This window comes from Alligator sinensis, unplaced genomic scaffold (assembly GCF_000455745.1).
Source record: "Alligator sinensis unplaced genomic scaffold, ASM45574v1 scaffold714_1, whole genome shotgun sequence".
Lineage (NCBI taxonomy): Eukaryota > Metazoa > Chordata > Crocodylia > Alligatoridae > Alligator > Alligator sinensis.
The window spans coordinates 847,228-870,434 of NW_005842493.1; the positions used below are offsets into that span (position 1 = coordinate 847,228).

The 23,207-nt window shown below is 45.7% G+C and overlaps 1 protein-coding gene across 1 annotated transcript in view; it reads right to left on the reverse strand.

Annotated features, from left to right (window-relative positions):
• Window positions 1–2,993: 2,993 nt before the first annotated feature.
• Window positions 2,994–23,207, reverse strand: part of LOC102383475 (leucine-rich repeat-containing protein 75A-like) — a 161,153-nt gene continuing 140,939 nt past the window's right edge. The window contains exon 4 of the mRNA XM_006031304.3: window positions 2,994–4,546. Within this exon, the coding sequence (XP_006031366.2) occupies window positions 3,913–4,546 (634 nt within the window). The 3' untranslated portion in view covers window positions 2,994–3,912. The remainder of the gene's footprint in view (window positions 4,547–23,207) is intronic.

Below are 23,207 nucleotides of genomic sequence, written 5' to 3' on the forward strand. Positions count from 1 at the left end.
TATGGAAGGTTTTCTTGGTGCTTTATTGCAAGGTTTATTATTGCTTGCTAATATGTTTTGTTGCATTTGAGAAGAGAGAACTGGAGAGAGAAGCAGGGTGCGTGCTGGGGACTGGAGTCGGTATTGTGTGCTGTGCAAGTCTGATATTGTCTCTTCACAGATGGACGTATAATGCCACACAAGCAAGCTGGGATCTGAAAAGATGTGCTGTCTGCTGTGATATGGAGACAAGCACGTTTACCTGGGTGGCAGGCTTGCTCTGTGTGTTTCTTCCCCTGCATTACTATAGCATGGTTGATTTTCTCAGAGCTCTGTTCTTATGCATCCTAACAGTTACAGGGAGCTTTAACGTGTCATGACATGCCATTTTTTTCAAAGCTGCAAATACTGCACAGTGAAATGTAATGAGCTTATTTAGTGAATAAGGAAAAAAACTAGGATTTTGTTTCTTTTATTTCGTTTCAAAAGGGAAACACTGCTCGCTATTGAAGTACACTCAGTCAGATGGCTTCCTGGTAGAAATCGAGAGGACCCTGACCACAGCACAGAACATCAGTGAGCTCAGAGCAGCGGACCTGCAGGTCAAAATGTTGCTGGTGTGACTGTATTTAAGTCATGGAAGTAGCCAACTTGGCTGCAGTAGTGTTACTTTAGATGTACAGCAGTGTAACCGAGGACAAAATGTGGTGCGAGCAGCTGCACTGGTATAAGTGAGTACAATGGGGCTTCTTCTGTTGTGTTAGCACCTACCGTGGATTCAGTACTCCATTGTCCAGAGAGCTACGTGTGTTCAAACAGCGACCGCTATCTCGTAGAGATCTTGTTTTCAGCAGAGACTAGTGAATTAATTCCACAGGGTAGACTATAGCTCGTCTGTGGAAACCAGGTTTCCAGTAAGCAACATCCCTCCTGCATTCAGTAAATCTTTGCTGGTGGGGAAAGAGGATGCCGGGTCCCGCAAGGAGCAGTGTCATTTCTTGCTGATTAGGTCTCTGTGCCCAGTCACCATGAGTTGTAATAGTGGTGCAAACTAAGTGCCCAGAAAAGCTGATACTTGTTCTAGGAGAGTTAAGGCCTAAATGTATTTTTCAGCATTATTACCTCATAGCACCTGCAGGTTCTGCATTGGTTTTGCTCCAGTTCACATGCGGTTGATGCTGAGAAGCATCAAGATTGGACGCTTCTCTATGTTCCCTTCCGTTCTGCGCAATCCACACAGGCTGGGTGACTGCTTTTCACCACGCGAGCCAGTACTGGGCAGAGAGGAACCCTGCTGGTGAGATAAGGCACGTGCTCTTAAGTTTCTCGACAACCCTCCAAAAATCAGAACAGTGCAATCTAGCCCAGGCTTCTGAATAAAGACCTTGCTGGTTGTGGAAGCTGCATCCTTAGGACTCTGACCATTTAATTTCTGTCTTAGCAGCTCCACACTGTGTGAAATACCATACACATTCATTCAAAACTGGTGGTTCTCCTCTCAGACTGACAATGAGAAGACAATCTCCAACTGCTGTGAGCAGCGGGTTCGCTGAGTCCCAGTTAATCATCAAGTGAATGGTGCTCAGTGTAGGCTTCCCTGTTGGAAACAACCCGACGCTAATGTTAGTTCAGAGGTCTAGGAGCATGCAGAGCTCTGAGAGCTGGAAATCCTGCCTCTAACAACGTCTTCCTATTCAACTGTGTGGGCCAAACTTCCTTTAACATATCTGGACCAAATTCAATCCAGATGTAAGTAGTGCAGCTCCGCTGACAATCAACCTTTCTTTTTGTAGACAAGTATTCTCATGTACAGATGTGATTTACACAATATATATATACAGTGCTAAGGGTTTAACACTTGCGCTGTTTTATACAGGTGTCAGGATGTTACAGTAGTCCAAGAGCCAAATTACCCTGAAGCTTATTTAGGGAGGGAGGTGCCAAATACAAAAGATTTAGAAAGCTACAGTATTTACAGTGTTAATCTGATATGCCTTTAGACTACCCCAGCAGATTTCCATCAGGCTGATATTACTGACCTTCCTCATGTGGATTGTGGTACCAGTTGTGTGAAACAAATACAACCTCCAGTCAAGGCAACTATTAAACATTGTCATTTATTTTGATTATGGATAGTGCCTTTATTTCAAATAGAATAGTTTACTCACTGCAAAGTTGTATGCCTGTTGAAAAGAATTAGCATTTAAAAAAGTCTTGGATACATGCAAATTATATTGAATTTTGCCAGATTTAGTAAAACGAGAAGCAGAGCCTCTTCTAAGTTAGCTACTTGCATATGAAGGAGAAGCAGCAACTGGCAGTGTTAAGCCCCTCTGGAAAAGGCATGCAGATTTATAGTGCAGGGATATGATGTAGACAGAGCCGAGGGGAAGACTGAAAATTTTGAATGCAATTGAACCCAGAGAAAACCAAGCCAAAAGTTTTGCCATTCATGCCTGAGCCAGAGAGTTGGCGCAGTAAAGCTATTCAAAGAAAGGGACTCTAGCGGAAAGCCAATTGGCTACACTTTATGCCAGGAAATTGTTTGATCCTTGTAAATGTATTAAAATTCTAGAAAGTGGAGATGGGTCTTGCTGCACGTTTCAGATCCCTCCCCCACTCTTATCCCCTCCCCAAATTTAGTGGAAATTAAGATCTGGGTTCATACCCTGCAGCAGGAGTCCCTTCTCTGCTGTAATGTGGTGGTCCATTTGCCGTCAGCAATTCAAAGCTGTTCCTCTTCTAAAAATTTTTAGAAACAAAGCACTTCTGGTCACTGGGAGAAAGGAGGGAGTCAAATGACCTAAAAGCCTTGCAGAGGCCTTCAGCTGACTGACACCTGACTACCCCAGCATGGCAGTGTATAAAAACCTCCTTTGGAACGGGTTTGTTTTTCATTTACAAACATTCAGTACTGTGATAAGTATCTGGCAGTTTTTTTCCCTTTTCTGCATCTCGGAGACAGATGTGAACTACAAGCCGCGATCCCAACTTTGCAGATGCCACCCCCCCCCCCCCCCCCCCCCCCCGAGTCTCTAAAAACAGACCCAATGCCACTCTCAGATCCGCTGACGTAAACCCCAAGTAATGACATGGAGATCACTGGAGTTATCTGGGGTTCACAGTGGCATGACTAAGAGCAGAACTGGGCTTAGGGTTTGGCAAAGTCAAGGTCAGTTTGCTGGTCCAACTCCTGTTAAGGCTAAAGAGAGAGACAGTGGTTCTGGATTGTGAATAGAGCTAAGGAAGCAGGAACTTGAGTGGAAGTGCACCTTTCTGCAGGTGCCCAGCACGAAGAATATGCACCGGTTACATGGTGCTTGTTGCACAGACCCTCTACAAAGGGCTGAATTTCCTCCTCACTGCTCGGCAGCTGGTGCAGGGAAAGATCCCTACTTGTTTTTAACTAATCAAGCACGCTACCTTGCAATGCCAGTTGAGAAAGGAAAAAGGTTTAATTTTTGTCTCTGCAAGAGTCCTCTTTGGGACAACAGCAGCCTGTCGCTCACATACAAGAGAGAGGCTATTTGAAAACCAAGATTTTGGTATTAATGATCTCTCTTCCAAAAAGGAAATCCTTCCTGCAAAGTCTGTTCTGTTTTCTTCAACTTCTGTGCTATTTAAGGGGCTGGTATTACGACACCACAGAGACCAATGTTTTTGGAAAGAGAGAAAGCATAGCGCATCACTAATGTTTAAAAATATGTGGTCAGCTTTAAAAAATATAGGTATACAATGATCACATTTATGTTCTGTATGAAAAGAAATAAGACGACATTTGCAAGGATGAGAGAAATTGCCAGTCTCAAGTTCTCAAAGCATTGTATAGAAATCTGAACATGTAAATCAACCCTTAATAACCTTCATAGTTGAGGTATCAGTTTTAAAGTGTCTCTGTGTAAAGTACCCAGCCCAGTGATACACAGCCGAACATCATGTTTGAGATGTCACTGCAGCTGTCACGCAGGCAGCCTCCTTCTTGAAGTCGTGTTTATTTGGCAGTGTCCCGACCTCTGTTCTGTCTGGCAGGGGCTGTCTGGAGCCTGTGTTGTTGACCTTGTCGGGTTCATTTCTGCCTCCATCACCTAAGCGCACATCCTCCTGACTCTCTGCCAGGCCATCCTGGCTTTCCAAGTCACTCATCTGGCCCTCTCCAAACTCCAGGATGGTCGGCAAGTTGCCCTGTTTCGGGCATCGTTTCCGTAGGCTGACCAGGAAGGGCTGTGGCAAGGAAAAGATGTCCACGTTGTTGCCCAGATCAATCCAAGTCACCCTGGGAAACTTCTTCAGGTCCTTCAGCGTTTCTGTCAGATCCCGAAGGACGGCTTTTGTGAGCCGGTTCCCATTCAGGGCGAGCGTGGTGAGATGAGGCAGAGCACTGAGGACAGGCAAGAGTTGGAGGAGCATCTCATCGGTCAGTTCGGTGAAGCACAGCTCCACGCTGTCAATGTGCTCTGAGCTGTGCTGGAGGTACGAGTTGACACGGTCCAGATCTTTCGGGGTCAGTGGGATGCTGGACAGATCTACCGTGTTGTCTGCGGGCTTCCCCACCAGGATAGCTTTCAAGCTGCGGAGAAATGACAGAAAGGTTAACAACGGGCAGATCCAGTTGCTGATAAGCATGGCTTCCCGGAGCGGGGGCAGTGGGATTCTTTCAAATAAGACCCACAGCAGCAGGATGGTAAACACCAGCCTCTTTCAGTGTCAGGAGTTTTAAGTCCTATTTTGTGTTGAGGGGAAAAAGTAACTCATTGCAAAGCCATGGAGCTGAATACTGGAAGCCTTTTAAAGTCACAAAAATAGGAAGTGATAGGAAGCAGTTGCACAGAAAAACAGGAAAGGTAATGGCATGACAGCGCTAATGTATGGCATTTATCGGCCTTGGTAAAGTGTGTTGCATTGGGTGAAAAGCATGATAATTTTTGCTTCTCCCTGTATTATAAAGGAGAAACCTGAAATGACGAGATGAAGCATATTTAGCCTAAAGACCACATCCATGGTGACCTGGCAGCTGGATGGCCTGACTCGGTTTAAATTGAAAGCCTCCCATGATTTAGTCGTAATAACCATAGTACTCTTCAGCCTTGGAGACCATGGAGATGAGCACTACGTTAGTGCTTTTGATAAAACAGCCCTCTTGAGGGCCATGTGGCGGTTGATTCATGTCTGTGCCAGACTGGATTTACACAGATGAACAAATCGTGGACATGCCTGCAACAGGGACCCAACCACCTGTCACCAGCTTAACTAACTGTCATAGCTGAGGACTTTCCACTAATGAATTATTCTGAATGAATTGGGGAACTGAGGGAGTTCCATGCACGTTAACGACTCCTATCAACTTAGTTAGCTAATGTTTCTCATCTGTTGCAAGGGCAGGCGTGAGAGCTTTGCGCCAAAACAGCAAGCTGCAGGAAGCCCCCGAATTTCATTATGCTCCGAGCTGAAAAACAGTTTTGTCAAGCTACTGTTTTGTCAAACCTTAGCAATTCTCTTTATCTAAGGTTTTGTTGTTAATTTGCTGTGTTAATCAAGATGGAAACAAACCCTTTCTCTGGTGTTTTTTAGACTGTGGAGAATGACTAGAGCTGAAGAGCATCCTAGAAATCTTAGAGAGAAGACAATGCAACTGCCTTCATGCTAGTGCTGTTGATTTACTCACTCCACAGTGCGGTGTGAGGTCTAGCTCATCTCTGGAAGTGGTTTTGTTGCCTAGGCCTAGGATTTAAGGCTGCACATGTTACTTATTGAAGACAGAGGAGCACCCTAAGGGCTCCAGCGGTGAAGATCTTTTTGCTCAAGGCCTGGTAGGGACTGATAGACTACACAATCCAAGTAAGCAGATATACAACCTCATGGTATGATGCTCTGCCTGAAAACGCTAGAGTAAATTTTCTCAGGGCGGTAGCTAAGCAGGATGGAAGGAAACAATTAAACATTTCCTCCTCATAAAGCAAAGGTTTTGGGTTATTTTTAAACCTCCCTAATGCTGCATGCATTACCCCAGTGTCCTTACCCCAGTGTCCCAACATGGACTGCAGAGTTCAGAGAGCTGCTTTCTGGGCATTTTTCTGTTTTGTGACCCAGGACTTAGCAACATGCTTGCTTACAGCAAAGCTGCCATGGCTCTCTGTTATCTCCCATTTCAGATATGACCTTTGAATACATTGGTGCTGGCTGCTTTGCACTGGCATTTTCCAGAGAGCAGGAACCCAGAGGACTCGGCCCCTTGAAGCCTGCACTAAACACAACTGATACACTGACTATGATTTTGGTAAATGGGTCTCCGAGTGCGAATATCCTAAGCGACACAGGAAAAATGTGAAATTTCAGGGCAAGTCGTGCTCTAAGTTTTAGGCAAGTGTGATCTAGATGTCACTGTAGTCACCCCAATCCATGCTGGTACAACGGACAGCCGTGCCTCTACCCCTGTAAAGTCAAGAGCAGGTGGGTTTTGAGTATTCTGCTGGTGTAGATACCTTTAGTCCTTTGACAGCTTCGATGTTCAATTCTTAATACGGTGTGGGCTGTATCTGTTCCAGACCGAGAAGTGAAAGGGATGTTTTGTACACTGTGATGCCTGTCACCATAGGGAGCACAACAAGGGGTGATGCATAAGGCTGCACAAAGTATTTCAGACCTCTTGGCAGGAGCATTCGCTGTCCTGAACTCCCTTTACCTGCAGGCAGAACTAGACCTGACACAATAAAAGGTCTGGAAAGGAAATCTGAAATGACACTCCCTGCTTAGGAAGCATGAGAATGGAGGTTCAGGGCCATCGCTGTGCCTGCAAGGCTTTACCTAAATGCCAGCTGTAGAAAATTCACCAGCAAATGCAGGCCCAAGATCTGCCCTAAGTCCTATATTCTCACCAAGAGGCTCTGGGATTCTCGGAGCTCACAGACTCTGAATAGTCAGGCAGCACCATTATGCCAGTAATTAAGTCTCTTTGGAACTTGTGTAAGGCTTTCTCTTGAACTTGAGCTAAGGTAGTCCTGCTGACAGTATTACGTGCAGTTCACATCTCCCCCCCCCTCCAGAATGAACAGTTTGAAGCAGTGGAGCCAGATGCACGAAGTGCAGGCATGTGCTACGGGTGTAGATAAGTCCATTAGCATAATATAATGGCCCTAGTGTGGGTGCAGCTTTACCATTATAAAGGTGCCATGAACTGCTACAGTTTGTGTTCCTGTTCACACACAAGCTCTGTGATCAGTTATTTGATACCGAAATGACTGTGTTGACGTTAACAAATGTACTGGAATAAAGAGTGATTTGGAAGGAGGTAGCATCAACCCCCAAGCAGCACAGCGAAGTGGGTACAAACCACTGAGCACAGATCTGAACTAACTATGTGTGCTGCTCCAAGTCTGCAAGCAAGGGTGTGTGCCAGAGTTTTGCTAGGGGCATCGCTGAGCCATCGTTCTTGCTCTGCCTCTGGAAGTAGATCAGGCTCTGGTTTTGCAAAAGAGAAAACTGAAGTACAAAAGCAAAGGGATTTTACTCAAGGTCACTGAGAAAGCCAGGAAGAGCATGCTGGCCAAGAAACTCTTAATTCTCCTTGCACATGCCTCTTGCTGGGATGCACCTTTTATGCATCCCAGATGGAAGCAGAAGCCCTTGTACATTGCTGCCCTTTAGGGGGTGACGTGGAATCCTTTTCCCACGCTCCTTTTGCACACATACACTCCCAAAACACGTCCCACATCCCCTGTTTTTAGGGGATGTTATTAGCTAGACTGGATAGGCATCTGGCCGGGGTCATCTGACCCCAGCACTGTTTTCTGCCTAGGCAGGGGGTCAGACTTGATGATCTGTTGAGGTCCCTTCTGACCCTAGCATCTAGGAATCCATGAATAAGTTCAGAGCTAACATAATCAGCTGACTAGCGCTGCTCCCTCCCTATGGTGCCAGACCACAAGGGGAAATTGCATTTGTGTGTGTGTTTAAGCAGTTCAATCTTTTGTCCACTTCCTCCCCACTCTGGCCCAATTCCTTCTTTTAATGGAGAACCAGGGTGGGCAGGGTGTGGTTCTGCCCGAGTGTGATATCCTTACAGTACTGCTGAGTAGCCTGAAAGCTGCAGGCTGCGTCACATGTGGTTTTGATCAGCAATTCGACCTTACTTCTGCTGGTTCTTGCCAGTGCTCCATTAAACCTCTGTGAACCCCTGACTGGACACGTGGCATAAAAAAAAAGACTCCTAAATGTGATTTGAATGTGGAAAACTGGTCTGTTTCTCACTGGGGATGGATTCCTGGCAGCTCTAGGACATCAAGGAGAATGAGTGTGAAAGCTGGAACCAACAGCCATGGATCACTTGCAGGGAATTAAGATTACTGGCTGTTTGCAGCCTATGATGTGCCAGGGGAACACAGTTATCAGGTGTTATAGCACAACCCCAGAATAGCAGAGAACATGTTGGGGAGAGGGAGGAATGAGAAGCCCTGTGCCACCTGGTTGTGGAAGCCGGGTGCTGGGTAGGTTAAGACTCACTGCCCTCCTTCCCTGCTTTCTGGTGCAGAGTAAGTTTTGCCCAGGGTGCAAATTACACCTCTACGATTCCAGCATCAAGCAGCCACCTATCTATTGGATAGACTGCTTAATACTTGCACAAAGTTGGAACAGAGCAGCCTAGTGAATAACTGCTTAGCAAAGAGGATAACAACCTGGTTGCAATCTGGTCTCTAGTGTAGTCAGCTCAGTTTAAAAATTAGCAACGACATTTAAATGCCTTGTTCCACAACTGCTGTGTAAAAGGGTGTTTGTTGGCAGTGGAGTGGGAGATCGAAGACGCCAGACCATTCGGGCTGCAGAAAGGGAAGTGCAAAGCTTTTATTGCCATCATTTTGGTCTGCTCGATGAGAGCAGCTATTCCTGAACAAGTGGCAGCAAGAAATGTATGACCTGCTTCACCAGATCTCATTTATGACACACACTGCCTTTTTTTCCCCCACTCCCAATAATTATACGAGCCAGAGGAGATAAGGGAGAGTAGAACTGAGAGGTCTCTGCTCTCTCCCTCTAAAGAGGCCTCTGTAGCCCAAGTTGAAAGAGAATGTGCATTTGTTTCAGCTGTGTCAGAGTCTACAAGTAGTATGTGTAGGAAGAGAGACGCTGCCACACAAAAGGATAATCATACACACATGCACAGACTACTCAGACACACAATAGCCCGCGCTCTGTAATTTCCCAGATACAGGTAGAGAATACCAAGTGCCATTTGAAATCCAGGCACACCACTTTTTGCAATTTGTACCCTGTTTCAGGCACTTCAGTGTTGGCTTCCATAGCCGTGTTTGTGTGCGTGTGTGTGTATGCATGTGTGCGCTCCTAGGTGTGCTTTTTAGAGCAGGGCTGTCTCCCTCCTCCCTGCCAAATGGAGCCCTGCTAGATCTGGCCCACGGTGGGATTGGCTGCTGCCTATTCGGCCCGCCGGCCAAAAAGGTTGAGCACCATTGATCTAAACAGTCATGAGAGGGTCAATACTGACCCAGCCATGATTCAAACCTTGTCTAGAGGTGAAGGGCTGGATTTCCTCAGCTACACTAGGGCTTGGCATGTTAAAAACTGCATGGATGGATTGTCTCATTACCTATCCCCTGACCGCACCGACCAGGCTTATTGCTTCCCTTGCTGCTGTAGTCGGACCTGTTGGGAAAACACTGAGATCTGCTGGGCAAAGCTGCTACATACTATACCTACAAAATATGCTCTGGATTGTCTGCACAACACCGAATTGCAGTAACTTAAAATGAAGGCAGTAGGTCTTTCTAGTTACACTGGCGATCTTGTCAACCATTTGTCCCTGGCCTCCCTTGGAGTGACCAGCTATATACAGAAAGGGACTCTTGTACAGATGACCTGTGGTGTTCAGCAGTAGTCTGAAGCTAAAGTCCAAAATATGATTTATCTGGTTCTGCTGGAACAGGCTCTTGGCTTTATCAGGTCAGGCTGTTAACTTATCAGGCTGTGCTTTACTAGGAGATGAGCTTATTTGATTGCACGGATGATGCCTGACTTTGATTCATTAAGCTATAATTTTGACTCAAGGTATGAGGCTGCCTGCTTTGATGAGGAAACAAAATTGATTCAGGTGACAGAGGAAATATCAATAGGATACAGGCCTAGTTTAATAGTATATGCATGTTTTGGAGTGAACTGCAGGCAAGGTTAGTCTACAACTTATTAACTGTGGTGTGAGACTTATGGGTTGTCTTAAGTCACACAACATGTCTGTCGGCCAAAGAAATACTGTATTTTCTCACACATAACACGCCCTAAAATATAATACACATCTTGTTTCTGAAAGGCAGAATGAAGGGGGGGGAAAGGCCTTGTAGTGTCTGAGTAGTAGGAAGTGGGAAGTGGAGCCTGCTCATTGTCCGTTCCCAGTGGATCACGGCAGATTTGACTTTTGGCTTCAGCCAGTAAATGGCAGAACCTGCTCTGACTGTTTTCTCGCACATAAAGCGCACTCCAATTTCAGCAGCTGGTTTGGGGGAGCGGGGAGGTGAGTGATGTTGGAGAGAAAATATGGTACTCCCATGTGGGTGCCACAGGCAGTAATGAAATCATACTTCTCAGGCAGTCTGATCTTATGGTGCTGAGTGCAGTATAGATATCTAAGTAACAGCCTCCTTTGCCGCTGCTATTCTCATTAGCACATATCTACCTAGTCAGAGTGGATATAAAAGCAAGCACCTGCACTTATGTCTGCAAATTGCATGCGGGTGGACAAAGGGAAATGAAATCTCAGACCTGAAAATGTAAAGTTCGTAAAGCATTCGCAGTGGTTCTCTGCTACAGGAGCTTTCCTTAAAAGGCTAAAGTAGTCATTTCAGTGTGGCAGCCTAGACACATGGTAGGTCAGTTATTACTAATGTTTAATTACCAAATCCCAGAATGGATAGGGCTGGGAGGTCACAAAAGGTTCCGGCTCCTTCCACTCCAGGCTCAGCTGAACACGACAGCTGCTTGCTGTTTTCAGTTTCAATTTGTGCTGTGGCAGTGTCTTTTAGATGTTTTATCCTGGTGGGAAGGTAGCTTGCATCAGAGAGTCTTATTAGGTCCAGGAGGGTCTGCCATCCCTTGTGCGAAGGAAACGATGCAATGGGAGCAAGCTCCTGGCCTTTTATCCTCCTCCTGTTAGACTAGTGATTGCATGTAATGCTGCCTGTGCTAGGGGAGCACCTGACAAGCCAGGAGAATTAAAACATTTTTCATTTGTGGCTCAGCAACCCCTTTATGCACTCATGTGGGGCAATCTCCTCTGCTCCAGAGGCCTGTCACCGTGTCAATCATGGGCTCTGGCTGTGGAATATAAGGCTCTGTCCACAATCGCTTCATTGCTGATCTAAAGAATACAAAGTCTCTTTCCTTGCTTGCCACCTGCAAACAGCCTAATGCAATGAATTAGCTGCACAAATGTCGTCATTATCTAACGGTACTGGCTTTGTGACTAACACACACAACTTAAATATCTAGGCTCCCTGGGATCAAAACTTTGAATCCCAATAGGTTGAGCTTACTGCTCTGTCCAGCTCTGCTCTCACAGAAATCGATGGTAGTCTTAGCACTGACTTCAGTAACAGCAGTTAGATCAATGTGGAGGCTTTTGAAAATGCGATGCTAAGTGAGTTGTCCAGAGTCACAGAGGGAATCTATGGAATGACTGCGAACCGAGCCCTAGGTTTCCAGGCCAGTACTTCAATCATAAGATCATCCATTTATAATAAGTGGTTTGTCTAAATCCAAAATAAAAATGCTTATAAATGTCTGACTTGTAACAATTATTATCCATGAGATTTTTTTTATTAAGCATTTTGAATACCGTTTTTCCAGCCCTTGGTCAATTTTACACTGAGTAATACAGTCTGACTTACACAAAGTTGCAACCTTTCCTAACTATTTAATTCTATGTAACCATAAGTTGGAGGGGTATTGTGATTTATGCTCATGACTACAGGTTTGGCAGCGCAACAAAGACCCAAGGCAGCTCATGCAAATTTTGATCAGTACAATATGCAGAACCGTTTCCTTGGCTTGTGCTAGGGCAGCTTTGTGAAACGTGACAGCAAGCCAGGAAATTAAGAAAAGTACTTCCAGCCGCTTTCAGCTTGCGCCAATTCATATAATCCTTCTTACTAAAAATAATAAGAGAAACCTAGGCTTAATGCTAATGTACTGCAGGTTGCACTGGGGAGAATTGTTCCTGGATCTCAGACCAGTCACATGAACCCAGAGTTAAGTTCAGTTTAATTATGCAGACCCGTTCCAGTCTGCAGCACTCCAAAAAGTCTTTACATTTAGGACAATGAATTTCTGTTCTACAAACATAAAAAGGCTGGTTGGATGCCAAACATATTCAGAGCTGTTCAAGGGAACATTTAATAGTTCCTTTTACTTTGTCTCTTTAGAACAATGTCCCCTTTCCTCCAGATATTTCTTTCTGTTCAAACTATTTTTACACAAAACAAAGTCTCTTCTGAAGAGGTTTTTGACAAATGCACCATTGATTTAAATAACCTTAACCATCCTGTTGTACCTCAGTGGTGGCCATGGCCCTGGATTGGGGATCAAAGAATCTCACTGCTCTAATATAATCCTCTCGAAATTATAAGAGCGCTGATTGGTGTCCACTCATGGCTGGAAGTCAGGATGACGACAGAAACAAAAAGGAGAAAGATGCATCATTCCTTGAGATACATCAGGCATGCACACACACAATGATGTCATAAATAAAGAGGTTGCAAATGATGGAGTAGTCATGTCTGCCCTTTAATAAGGAGCGAGCATAAAGCAGTGCCTTACGACAGAGCTGGGAGTCTTGTCTCTTGGCTTCCGTTCATAACATTGTCACTAGCTTGGTGTGCAATCTTTGACAAGTCATTAACCTCTCCCTGCTTCAGTTTTACCTGTAAAACGGGGATGTGTTTTACCTATATCCTTAGAGTACTGTCCAGCTTCTGTTGTAAAGTGTTTTAGGATCCTTGGCTGAAAGTCAGTAAAGAAAAGCAAACTTTACTGTTAACCTTTCTGCACTGGTCATTGGTTTTCATTCTATAGCCCTTGTACATGAATCATGGAGTTTACATGATTACACTGTTACAAGATTATTTTGTAGCGTCTCTCCTTATAGCTAGGCAAGGTCAAGACAGTGGCATAATTTTGGTCATTTATTTCATACTGACAGTGATTATCTCCACACAAAAGCCATCTGCTACCTCTGACCCTTTTCTGTAGTCTTGTTAGCTTAAAGAACACCAGCTTCCTTTCCTTCTCCGAAGAAAATGCATACCCGCACTTGGTGCATCCCAGTGGAAAACAAAACTGCACAGGCTGATCTTCCTCACTAGCAATGTTTGGAAACAAACCGCATGCTACAGTAAATGGAGCATCATCTCCATAACCCCTGTACTAATACTAACACTTGATATAAGTTTACCCTGCTTCCATGTGCATCCCCAAACAAGTAAGAGCCCTGGTGATACAACATTGCTCACCTGCTCCTAACGCACAGAACTACAAAATAGCATCGTGGAGCACACCAAACAGGCCTGGTGCAACACCAGATGCTCTGCAAACCTAGGGTGACCATATTACTTTTAAGAAAATCTGGGCTGGGGGGCCTCCGTGGCCAATCTCACCGAATGGAAGTGACCGCAGCGCTTCATCCAGCACTCGCACTCCTCGGCCAGCACTGGTAGGGGGGTACCAGCACTTCCACCTGCCCCTCCTGCCCGTCACCTAAGTGGGGAGCGTGGTCTGTCAGGGGGTGCACCGGCACTTTCAGGAGGTTCACATGCACCCCTGTACACCCCCTACACGTTGCCACTGCGGTCACCCTATGTAAACTGCATTGGTACTGGAACTGTTCTATAATCATTTGCTAATAAAGGAGTTTCCAAAGTGGCCTTAGCATTATCGCCCTGGACTCTAAAACAAACATCGTTATTTCCTGTGCCAGTTTTAGCCTACGTCTAGGTAGCAGGCTGGCTTTCACAATGGTGGCTTCACTTGTGGCCTTTCTTTTGGGCTGCTTAGGTGCAGAAAGACACTTCTGTTTTCATAATACTGGTTTTTCACTGGCATTTTCAGCCAGAACGATTTACTAAGAACTTCTAAATGGTCGGCAGAAACAGAATCCAAAAAGACAGATCCCAGCCTGCTGCTCCATGACAGAGGGTCCACAACGTTGCTGGTGAAACTTGTAGGCTGTCGGTTTTTGCTGGCAAATAATTATTCATGTGTGCTCCTTTGCTTTCTTGACACTTGCACCCCTGTCCTGTGGCCTTCTTCTGAGGTGTTCTCTTTACATGTGTAACCTGCAGAGTAGCTCTCTGTATCGAGTGAGCCCTTCCAACAGGAGGATTGGGGGGGGGGGGGGGGGGGTCCCTGCAACACCCTAGAAGCGTGGACAAGTGGTGTCGCTCCTATTTTAGCAAAGACCACATGGAGGCAGATGAAGGACTGGATTTTTTACTGTGGTGCCAGCTAATTTGCAAGCCCTGTTTTTAGATAACTAAGAGGAGGACTGTCTGTTTTCACCATAATGGCAGTGAGCAGCTGATGCTTCTGTCGACTTCACTCTAGTCTTAGGTGTGTTAAGTTTTTGGCACTGCATAATTAGGGCCACATTTCAGAAGTTTCCACCAAGCAATGTAAGCCCAAAGCCACCCAGGAGGTTAGTGGCAGAGTTTGGTATAGAACCCAATTCCCTCAAGACCATCCTGCAGGGTGAACTGGATGAGCCAGAATATAAGACTGAACTTCATACTCCTAATCTTATAAAAATGTGTCATCATCACATCAGTAGCCCACAAGATGAAGGCCTTGTCTGAGATGCGATCTGCACTGCGTTGTCTGCCTACCTTGGGGCTCCAATTGAAGTTCTGGGGACCACTCACCCTTCTGAGATCATCAAAACCTTCCTGCAGCACCGTGGTTTACTGGGATCTCCCTCCGTGTGCTGTCTTGGGCCAACACTACCTTGCTGATGAGCTGGCACAGCAGAAGTCTGATCCTGAAGTTTAACTGAATCGGTTCAGCAAAGTTCAGCCTACTATACAGACTTCTTCCGAGCCTTTCTGATGAATGCTCCTGGGCCATTTGAAAGCAGTTTCCTGAACCATTTGCCCTGGCAGCGGTGAGTAGGTGGAGTGTGCAGGAGAAATTATCCAGGCTACCTTTGTGCCTCCAAAGTCTCTTTCTTTTTATCCCTGCTGGATACCTTGCAGCTGGATCTGAATGTCTCTTGCTGGGAAACATAACAGCATGTGTGTGGAACGATGTACAAATCAGAAGTTGGAGACTCTCTTAAAACTCTTGCAAAATTTGGTGAGGTTTCCCCCCCCCAAGCATGATTTTTGATCGGGTATAAAAGGTAAATACGGGAAAGCTAGGCTTGTCAGGGGAATTATTTTCTTAACAAAGACTCTCAATGATTTAAGTTTCCTTTTCAAACCAGGAGGGCTGGCCAGTAGCAACCATTGGACGTGAATCTGATCAGTGACCACAGACTTTGGAAATAGGACAAGCACTAAATTCAGAATGAAATGCTTTTCCAAAAGATCCTCTCACAGTGGAAGTTAGCCAAATGTGACAGACAAAGCGTTGGCCTGACTGGCAGGAGGGAAGCAGTCGCTTAGGGCAGGGAAGAATCACCAGGAGATGAAACATTATTTGGCAGTGACAGTTGTGACTACCCTCTGAAAGGGAAGACATGAGGGTAAGATCACAGCCGTTCCACAAGGCACTACTCAGCATCAGTCAAGAGAGTAGAGGTCTGCCTGTCCTCTACAGAAAGCCAAATTTAAATATGTATTTTTCTTGGCTGCCTGGACAAAATACATAGCTGTTACACTCTTACCCAGGCTACATCACTGCTCCCCAGCCATTTTGTTCTGGCTGCAAAGACACAAATAAGTTGTGTGCATAGCATTGGATGGGTTAAGGAAAGGGACAGAAGGCACCTGATTCTTGATTCAGTCTGCAACAGTTTCTGCTGCTCCTGTTTTCTGTCTCCTGTTATGGTGGTAAAGTTTCAATGTACTGAGATCCTTGCAGCAGACTCTTCCTTCACTTGCTGCAGTCCTGGGCGATAGTCTCCTATGGTTGATGTCAAAGTTACATTTTTTCAAGTTGGCCTTGAGGATGTCCTTGAAGCGCTTTCTCTGCCCTCCTCTTGAGCATACACCTTGACTGACCTGGGAGAATAAAACGTGCTTTAGGAGTCTGGAGTCGGACATCTGGATGCCATGGCCAGCCCAGCAAAGTTGATGCTGGATAATCATCACCTTGATGTTCATGGGGTTTGCTTGCAAGAGGACGCTCATGTTGGTGTCTTCTCTCTGGATTCGAAGCATCTTTCACAGGCAGCATTGATGGTACTTCTCCAGCAACTTGAGGCGTCTCCTATACGTTGTCCACGTCACAGCTCCATTCAGTAAGGTGGGGATCACGACTCCTTGATAAACCATGAGCTTTTTCAGCTCTGATGTTGCAATGTTTCCTTGGGTGTCTGAAGGCTGTACTTGCACATTTGAGGAGATGTTAGAGCTCTTCAATATCAGGTTTCTGCACATTTCCAGAGCCTCACTGTAAATCTGAATTACTGGAGATGGGGACTACTTATTAAAAGCTTGTTGATGGAGGATCTTAGCCTTCTGAATGTTAGTTGGGGGTGTCATTGGTGTTAAGTCTCCTCTTTGGGCTGGTAGTTCTCTTTTCCTCTCTGCCCTGCATCAAGTACCATACATCGTACCTGCATACCATGTATGCATCCCCTGTGAAGGACTGAGACAAACGTGCCGCTGACAGGCTCACAGCCCTTCAGCACGAGAGAGAAGATTCCTGCAAGTAGTTCTAATACCTGGGGTGGATATATTCATAGGAGACAGACAGAAATGGAGGACGAGAGAAAGGGAAGTAGAAACCAGTCCGGACAGATGGGGTTAAAAGAAACGAGAGAGAAGGCCATAGCGGGGCATGCATCAAGCATAAGAGTAGAGACGTGAAGAGTTGTAGGGAGCAGGGCCTGCATGAGGGACAAGCAGAACAGCTAGGATATGACAGAAGGTGAGAGGAGGGGAAAGCAGGGACAAATCAGCCTGCTTTTTTCCCTCTGAAATACGGTGCCCTTCCTCCAGCCACTGCAACATGGACAGGACATTCCTTTGCAGGCAAAACAAATCTAGTAAACATGTAAGTGGGAAGTAATTACAACCAGGACAGTGATTCATTGCCACAGGAGTAATCCCAGTCACTCAAGGGGACTTCCCTTCTTTTCTGATCTCAAACTGAGCCAGTTTTCAGGGCTGACTGTGGCTTGTTGCCTTCCAAGGCAAGGCAAGCTTAAGATTACTTGGTCCCTTACTTCCTGGGGACCTGTTCCAGATCAGGGGAATCCTGTGTGTTTTAAAATGAATCACCAGTTTTAAAATTTGCTGTCATACACCAGGTATGAGAGGATGTCCTTCCCTAGCTTCCCTTTGTTTCCTTTTGGTTCTAGTTCCCAGAGACTTAAAATCACATTCTGCAGCATTTGGGTTTGTGTAGTCATGATGCTCCTGGGTTGCAGCAGCGCTCCATGGTGCTTTGGCTAAGATTCTCCAATGACAAGTTATTTCAGGGACCTAACCTCTTGATCCACCTTCTGAAGATCGGGCCCCTCCCTATTTGGGGGGGGTCCCACAAAACTGGAGCAGCCAAAATCGCCAGGATCTCTCTTCAGTTCTGCCACTGACTGACCTGGGCCAAGCATCTACTTGCTGTAGGTAAGAAGATTTCTGTTTTGCAGGGATCCTGTGAGGTTTACCTAATGTTGCAAAGCACTGTGAAATCCTCAGATGGGAGGAAGGTTGTGTTGATGAGTAAATCCTGATTTCGGGATTACTGTCGTTTTACTACAATTGGGCACAAAGTTTGGTCAGTAACAGCCCAAGACAGCCCAGGCATGGCACCCCTACAGGGGACTGCAAGGGAAATCTGGGCAGAGTGCTTGCAAGACTGGAGCCAAGAAATCTCCTACAAACAGATGGTGTTGTGCATGTCCGTACCCTCCTAAACACTGGCCTGGCTCTGGAGTTTCAAAGGCAGGCAGGTGCTCTAATCAAACTAAAAGAGTCCTTCACTTGTCTGACACCAGAACAACAGATATAAACAGCTGGTAACAGTGAGGTACCCAGGAGTCATTAATAACCTTTGTTCAGACACAGATTAAAGAGTGAAAGGCAGCCATTGCCAGCACGAGGGTCCTGCTGCTACAGCAGCCCCTCTGCACATTCACAGCTCCCCAGGCTCCCCTGCACTCATCGGGCCCAGGGGCTGCTCCTGCTCTGCCTGCTCCGGCTCTCAGTGCCTCTCCCAGTGCTGCAGACCCAGGTGTGGCCCCGGGAAGCCCGGTGCAGCCCTGGGCGGAGGCGCCGGGCTGTGCAGTTAAGGCATTACGAGGCAGAAGTCGCAGACAGCCGAGACAGAAGAGAGGAAGAGGGTCCACGATTCCTCTATGTAGATATTTCATCTCTTGGTTGCTTTGCCACCAGTCTGCTTCGATATGAAAAGATGTGCAGAAATCACTCAGGTCATCTGCTGAGCAGTCTGCCTGTGCTGTTCCAGCCAAACTGAGCCTTTGCTGCTAAATGCCCTGTAGCAGCAGGACCCTAGTGCTAGCAATGACTGCCTCTCGCTCTTTAATCTGTGGTAGTTTGTCTGAGTCCGGACAAAAGTTATTAATGACTCCTGGGTACCTCACTGTTACCGGCTCTAATTACATGTGTGGTTCTGGTATCAGACAGGTGAAGGACCCTCTTACTTTGATTAGTTTGAGAGGCCCTGCACTCTGCACCACAGGGCCCGGCTGGTTCAGCCGCTGGGGAATTTGTTCTGCTCCTTTTTAGCTGTGGTACCAAAGCCCAGGAAGTTTGGCTTTTGGGATTCAGCTCTGTCCCACATAGGTGTTTACCAGCCAAACCCACACAGCCTTGCCCTAGGATTTCTGGGTTAAGAAACAGCATCTTTCAGCTCATTCTTTCAGGTGATCCAGCCGAATCACAAGCACAGCAGGAGAGGGGAGTCTGGTACAGCAGGCAGCCTGAGCCACTGAATACATTTCAGGACTTCTAGCAGCAGGAGACCAAGTTTGATGGAACAGTTTGATCGATAGCCCTGATTTGGTGAAGTGTTTTTTTGGTGCTATACAGGCTTGTGCTTTACCAATAAACAGATTTTAAGCCTGATCATCACTCCTGGAAATCATGCAATGTAGACCCAGCTTGGAATAGGAGGCAAATCAGATTTCAAGCACTTTACAAATCCTGGATCATTAAGTGGGTCCCTACAACTTACTATATGTACTACCTTGATATTAAAGGCCACTGCAGGAGTTTGGGCCAATCAAGTGAGACTAAAGACAGCTCATGTTAAGATTTATTCCAAAAATTTCAGTCTTGCGTGTTCCCTGGGTAAGGTTATTCATGTGTGCAGTTTGGCAACTAGAGTCAAACCCTTTCTGCAAACAGCTTTAATAAATCATGTTTTCTGATGGCTTAGTCCAAGAACGCATTAAGTTCCATATAATAGCTGATTTCATTTCAGCCACACGAGAGGTAGGAAAGTGGGAGATATATAGTTGAGGTGGCATATGTGCATGTCCTTTTAGCTCATATTAATACCCAGACCACCTTCTGCCCTATTACTAAAGCATGTATTAGAATATGTATGCTGTTTAGATTAGATACTTCCACTAACAGCACTCACTGTAGCTGTCTCCTCTTGGGAAACTATGAATAACAGGATACACAGCTCTTCACCTTTGAATAGCTAGAGCAAATGCAGCACTAGCTGGTAGTCTTTGCTATTTAACACCTGGGGTGCTGAAGTGAGGTGATGGTAGCTAAAAGACGCGTTCAGTCAGTGCAACACCCAGGCCAGCCTGGTTTAATGTCAGTGTTCCCAAAGCTGGGTGGGGGGTTTGGATCCAATACTCCTGCACTGTCCCTGTAAAAAGATGGATTGTGAGTCAAAGTTTGGATCTGGGGCTAAGTTATTTGCATCGCAAGGTGCTGGAAGCCTAGTGCTAATAGCGTTCTGGACTTTTAGCAAGTGAAAGTGTGTTGAACACAAATGGGAGAAAAAAAAAACCCAAACCAAACCACAAAACCTTAAATTCTTAGAAATAAATCCTTGTGGAAGCTCTTGTTAAATTCATTTCCAAAAGTATTTTTCTGGGCTGCCGATTTATACAGCAGTCCTGACATGAAAAGGTGGTCCAGCTAGCAGGAGAAGGACAAACAGATAGACAGTATTGTTTTCCCTAGTTTGTATCAGATCTTAATGGAGCTTTCTTTTTCCAATAAGAGTTCATGCAGTGGGAATGCTCCAGCTAAATAAGTTTGTATTACGGTTCAGTAAGTCCATTAATGATGTACTGGGGCTTAATATACGTTGAGCCTTACTAAAATCTCTAATGTACCTTGGGGACCCTTCACATTACAGCAGCAACACTTAAGTTAGTAACAGTTCCTGGTTTTCTGCATTAGTCAATACAAAACACCTCTGCAGTAGTTTAACAAGATCCACAACTATACTTATCCCTTTACATTTAAATTGTATGTGGGCAGAAAGACCGTCATTAATCTGACATGGCACTTTCTGCTATTAGTTATTCAAGCAAGACTGGGGAACAAGACCATTAAAACAATTAAATATTGTCATTACAGAGAGACAAAAGTCTGCAGCCTGATATTGGGAAATAAGTATAGCCTCATAAATGAGACTTTTCTTCCCATATGTTCCATGTGCGAGGCAGAATTACTAGCTAATTGAGCAACATTTGTCTTTTTAGGGTGATTAGGTAATTCCAGCAGAAGCAGTTCACCCCCCCCCCCCTTCCAACCATGGACTGCCTTTTAGTTTTTTGAAACAGCACTTTGAATAGCTGCAGTCAACAGCCAACCTGGTGTCTGCTTGATCTAAAGAAGTCTGAATTTAGGGATATCTTGTGACACAAGGCATCACAGGCAATTAAAGGCAGACAAGAACTGCATACTTCCTTCCGATTAGCTGTCTCAACACATGGCTACCTCACGCTTGCTACAGTAGTCTGTATTTTCTACTTTGCAAGACTATGAGATATGCTATAGGCAAGTGACTTCACTTGTGTATCCTTTTCTAAGCACTTCTGAAATGGTCTAACAGAGGGTAGCTCCCATGTTAACCAAAATGCCTCTGTCCACTGCTCGAAGTTAAACTTATTAAATATTAGCTTTTCTGCAGGTAAACTACGATGGAGCTTGCTTTGAAATTTTGCAATTACAATGGTAGTTTCTGGTGTCCCTCCCTTTGGTGCCTTGCAGCAATCACCTCATCAAGGGTTTGCTCGTAAAGAGCAGCTTTTGTCCAAGAAACTTACTTGTGCAAAACACTATAGAAGTGGATATGGGGCAGTTGATCACCATTGGAAGGTAGTGCAAGAAAAGCAGGCTCAAACAAGCATTCAAAGCAGGGTGCAGAGGTGTTCGGAGATCAAAATATTGGGGGGTTGTGCCCGCTGCAGAGGGTCATGCTCAGGACGATGCAGTGCTGAAAGCAGGACAAAACTAAAGGCCCAGTTCTGAAGTGTCCTCACATAGAGGTAAAGGTGCTTGGTCCTTCGCAAGATCAGGCCAAAAGAGAAGTGTTCATGGAAGGGACAGCAAGGAAGAGAGAGCGGTGAAGCAGAAGGAGAGCATGGCCAGGGAAGGTCTTGAAGGATGGCACTGATGTGGCTTAACACAATGTGGGAAGCTGGTAAAAGGGTTTGGGGAATGGGAGGACAGAAGGGAAGACCATAGACAGCACTCTCCTCTTTTAGAGCTACTATGAATTTGCACAAAGCAATAACACTGGGGAGCATGTGGTTTTCTGTCAAGAAGATACCAGTGGGGAGAGAAGAGAAACTGCCGCACTTTCTTTCTTAAGGATCTTCCACCTCTGTTGAGAGCAGCACTTGTTGCTTATAGCATCACAGAAGCATAGAAAGTGAGGGTTGGAAGGGACCGCAGGAGGTCACATCTAGTCCAGCCCCCTGCTCAAAGCAGGACCAGATCCAACTAGATCATCCCAGATAAAGCTTTGTCTAGCCAGGTTTTGAAAACCCCCAAGGATGGAGCTTCCGCCACTTCACACCTGTTTGAGTGTTTTACTACCCTCCTAGTGAGAAAATCCTTCCTAATACCTAACCTAAAGTTCCCTTGCTGCAACTTGAGACCGTTGCTCCTTGTTCTGTCACCTGCCACCACTGAGAACAGTCCAACTCCATCCTCTTTGCTACCATCCTGCAGGGAGTTGAAGCCTGCTATTAAGTCTCCTCTGTCTCCTCTTCTCTAGACTAAATAAGCCCAGGTCTCCCAGTCTCTCCTCAGAAGTCATGTCCCCCAGCCTCCAAACCATTTTTGTTGCCCTCCACTGGACTCTCTCCAATTTGTCCACATCCTTTCTGTAGTGGGGGGCCCAAAACTGAACACAGGACTGCAGAGGTGGCCTCACCAGTGCTGAACAGAGGGGAATAATTACTTCCCTTGACTGAGTGGCAACACACCTACCAATGTAGCCCACTATGCCGTTAGCCTTCTTGGCAACTAGGGCACACTGTTGGCTCATGTATATCTTATTGTTCACTGTAGCCCCCAGGTCCTTTTCTGCAGAGCTGCTGCCCAGCCGGTCAGCCCCCAGCCTGCACTGGTGCATGGGATTGTCCCATCCTATGTGCAAGACTTTGTGCTTGTCCTTGTTGAACCTCGTGAGATTCCTTTTGTCCCAATCCTCCAATTATATGGTGGGATGAGTTTTTCATGTCCTGGAGAATCTGTTTTTATACAGTATGCTCAAGGACCTCTCTCTCCAATCGCCACTGCAGGCTGACCCACAGTCTTGTGCTGAATTTCTCATTATTCTGCAACTGCTGCTATCTGCCTTCCAGGATAGTCCTACAACATTTAATGCAAATAAATTGTCTATGGGTGATTTGAACCATCCAGGAAAACAGGATAGAAAACATATACCCAGAAATTTTGTAGGATGGGCCCAAATCTCTATAGAAGGATCTTATTACTCAAAAACCTTTAGCATGTATGAATGAATGTCTGTAGAACCGTGCTGGTCCCTCAAATTCATAGATTCATAGATGCTAGGGTCGGAAGGGACCTCAATAGATCATTGAGTCCGACCCCCTGCATAAGCAGGAAAGA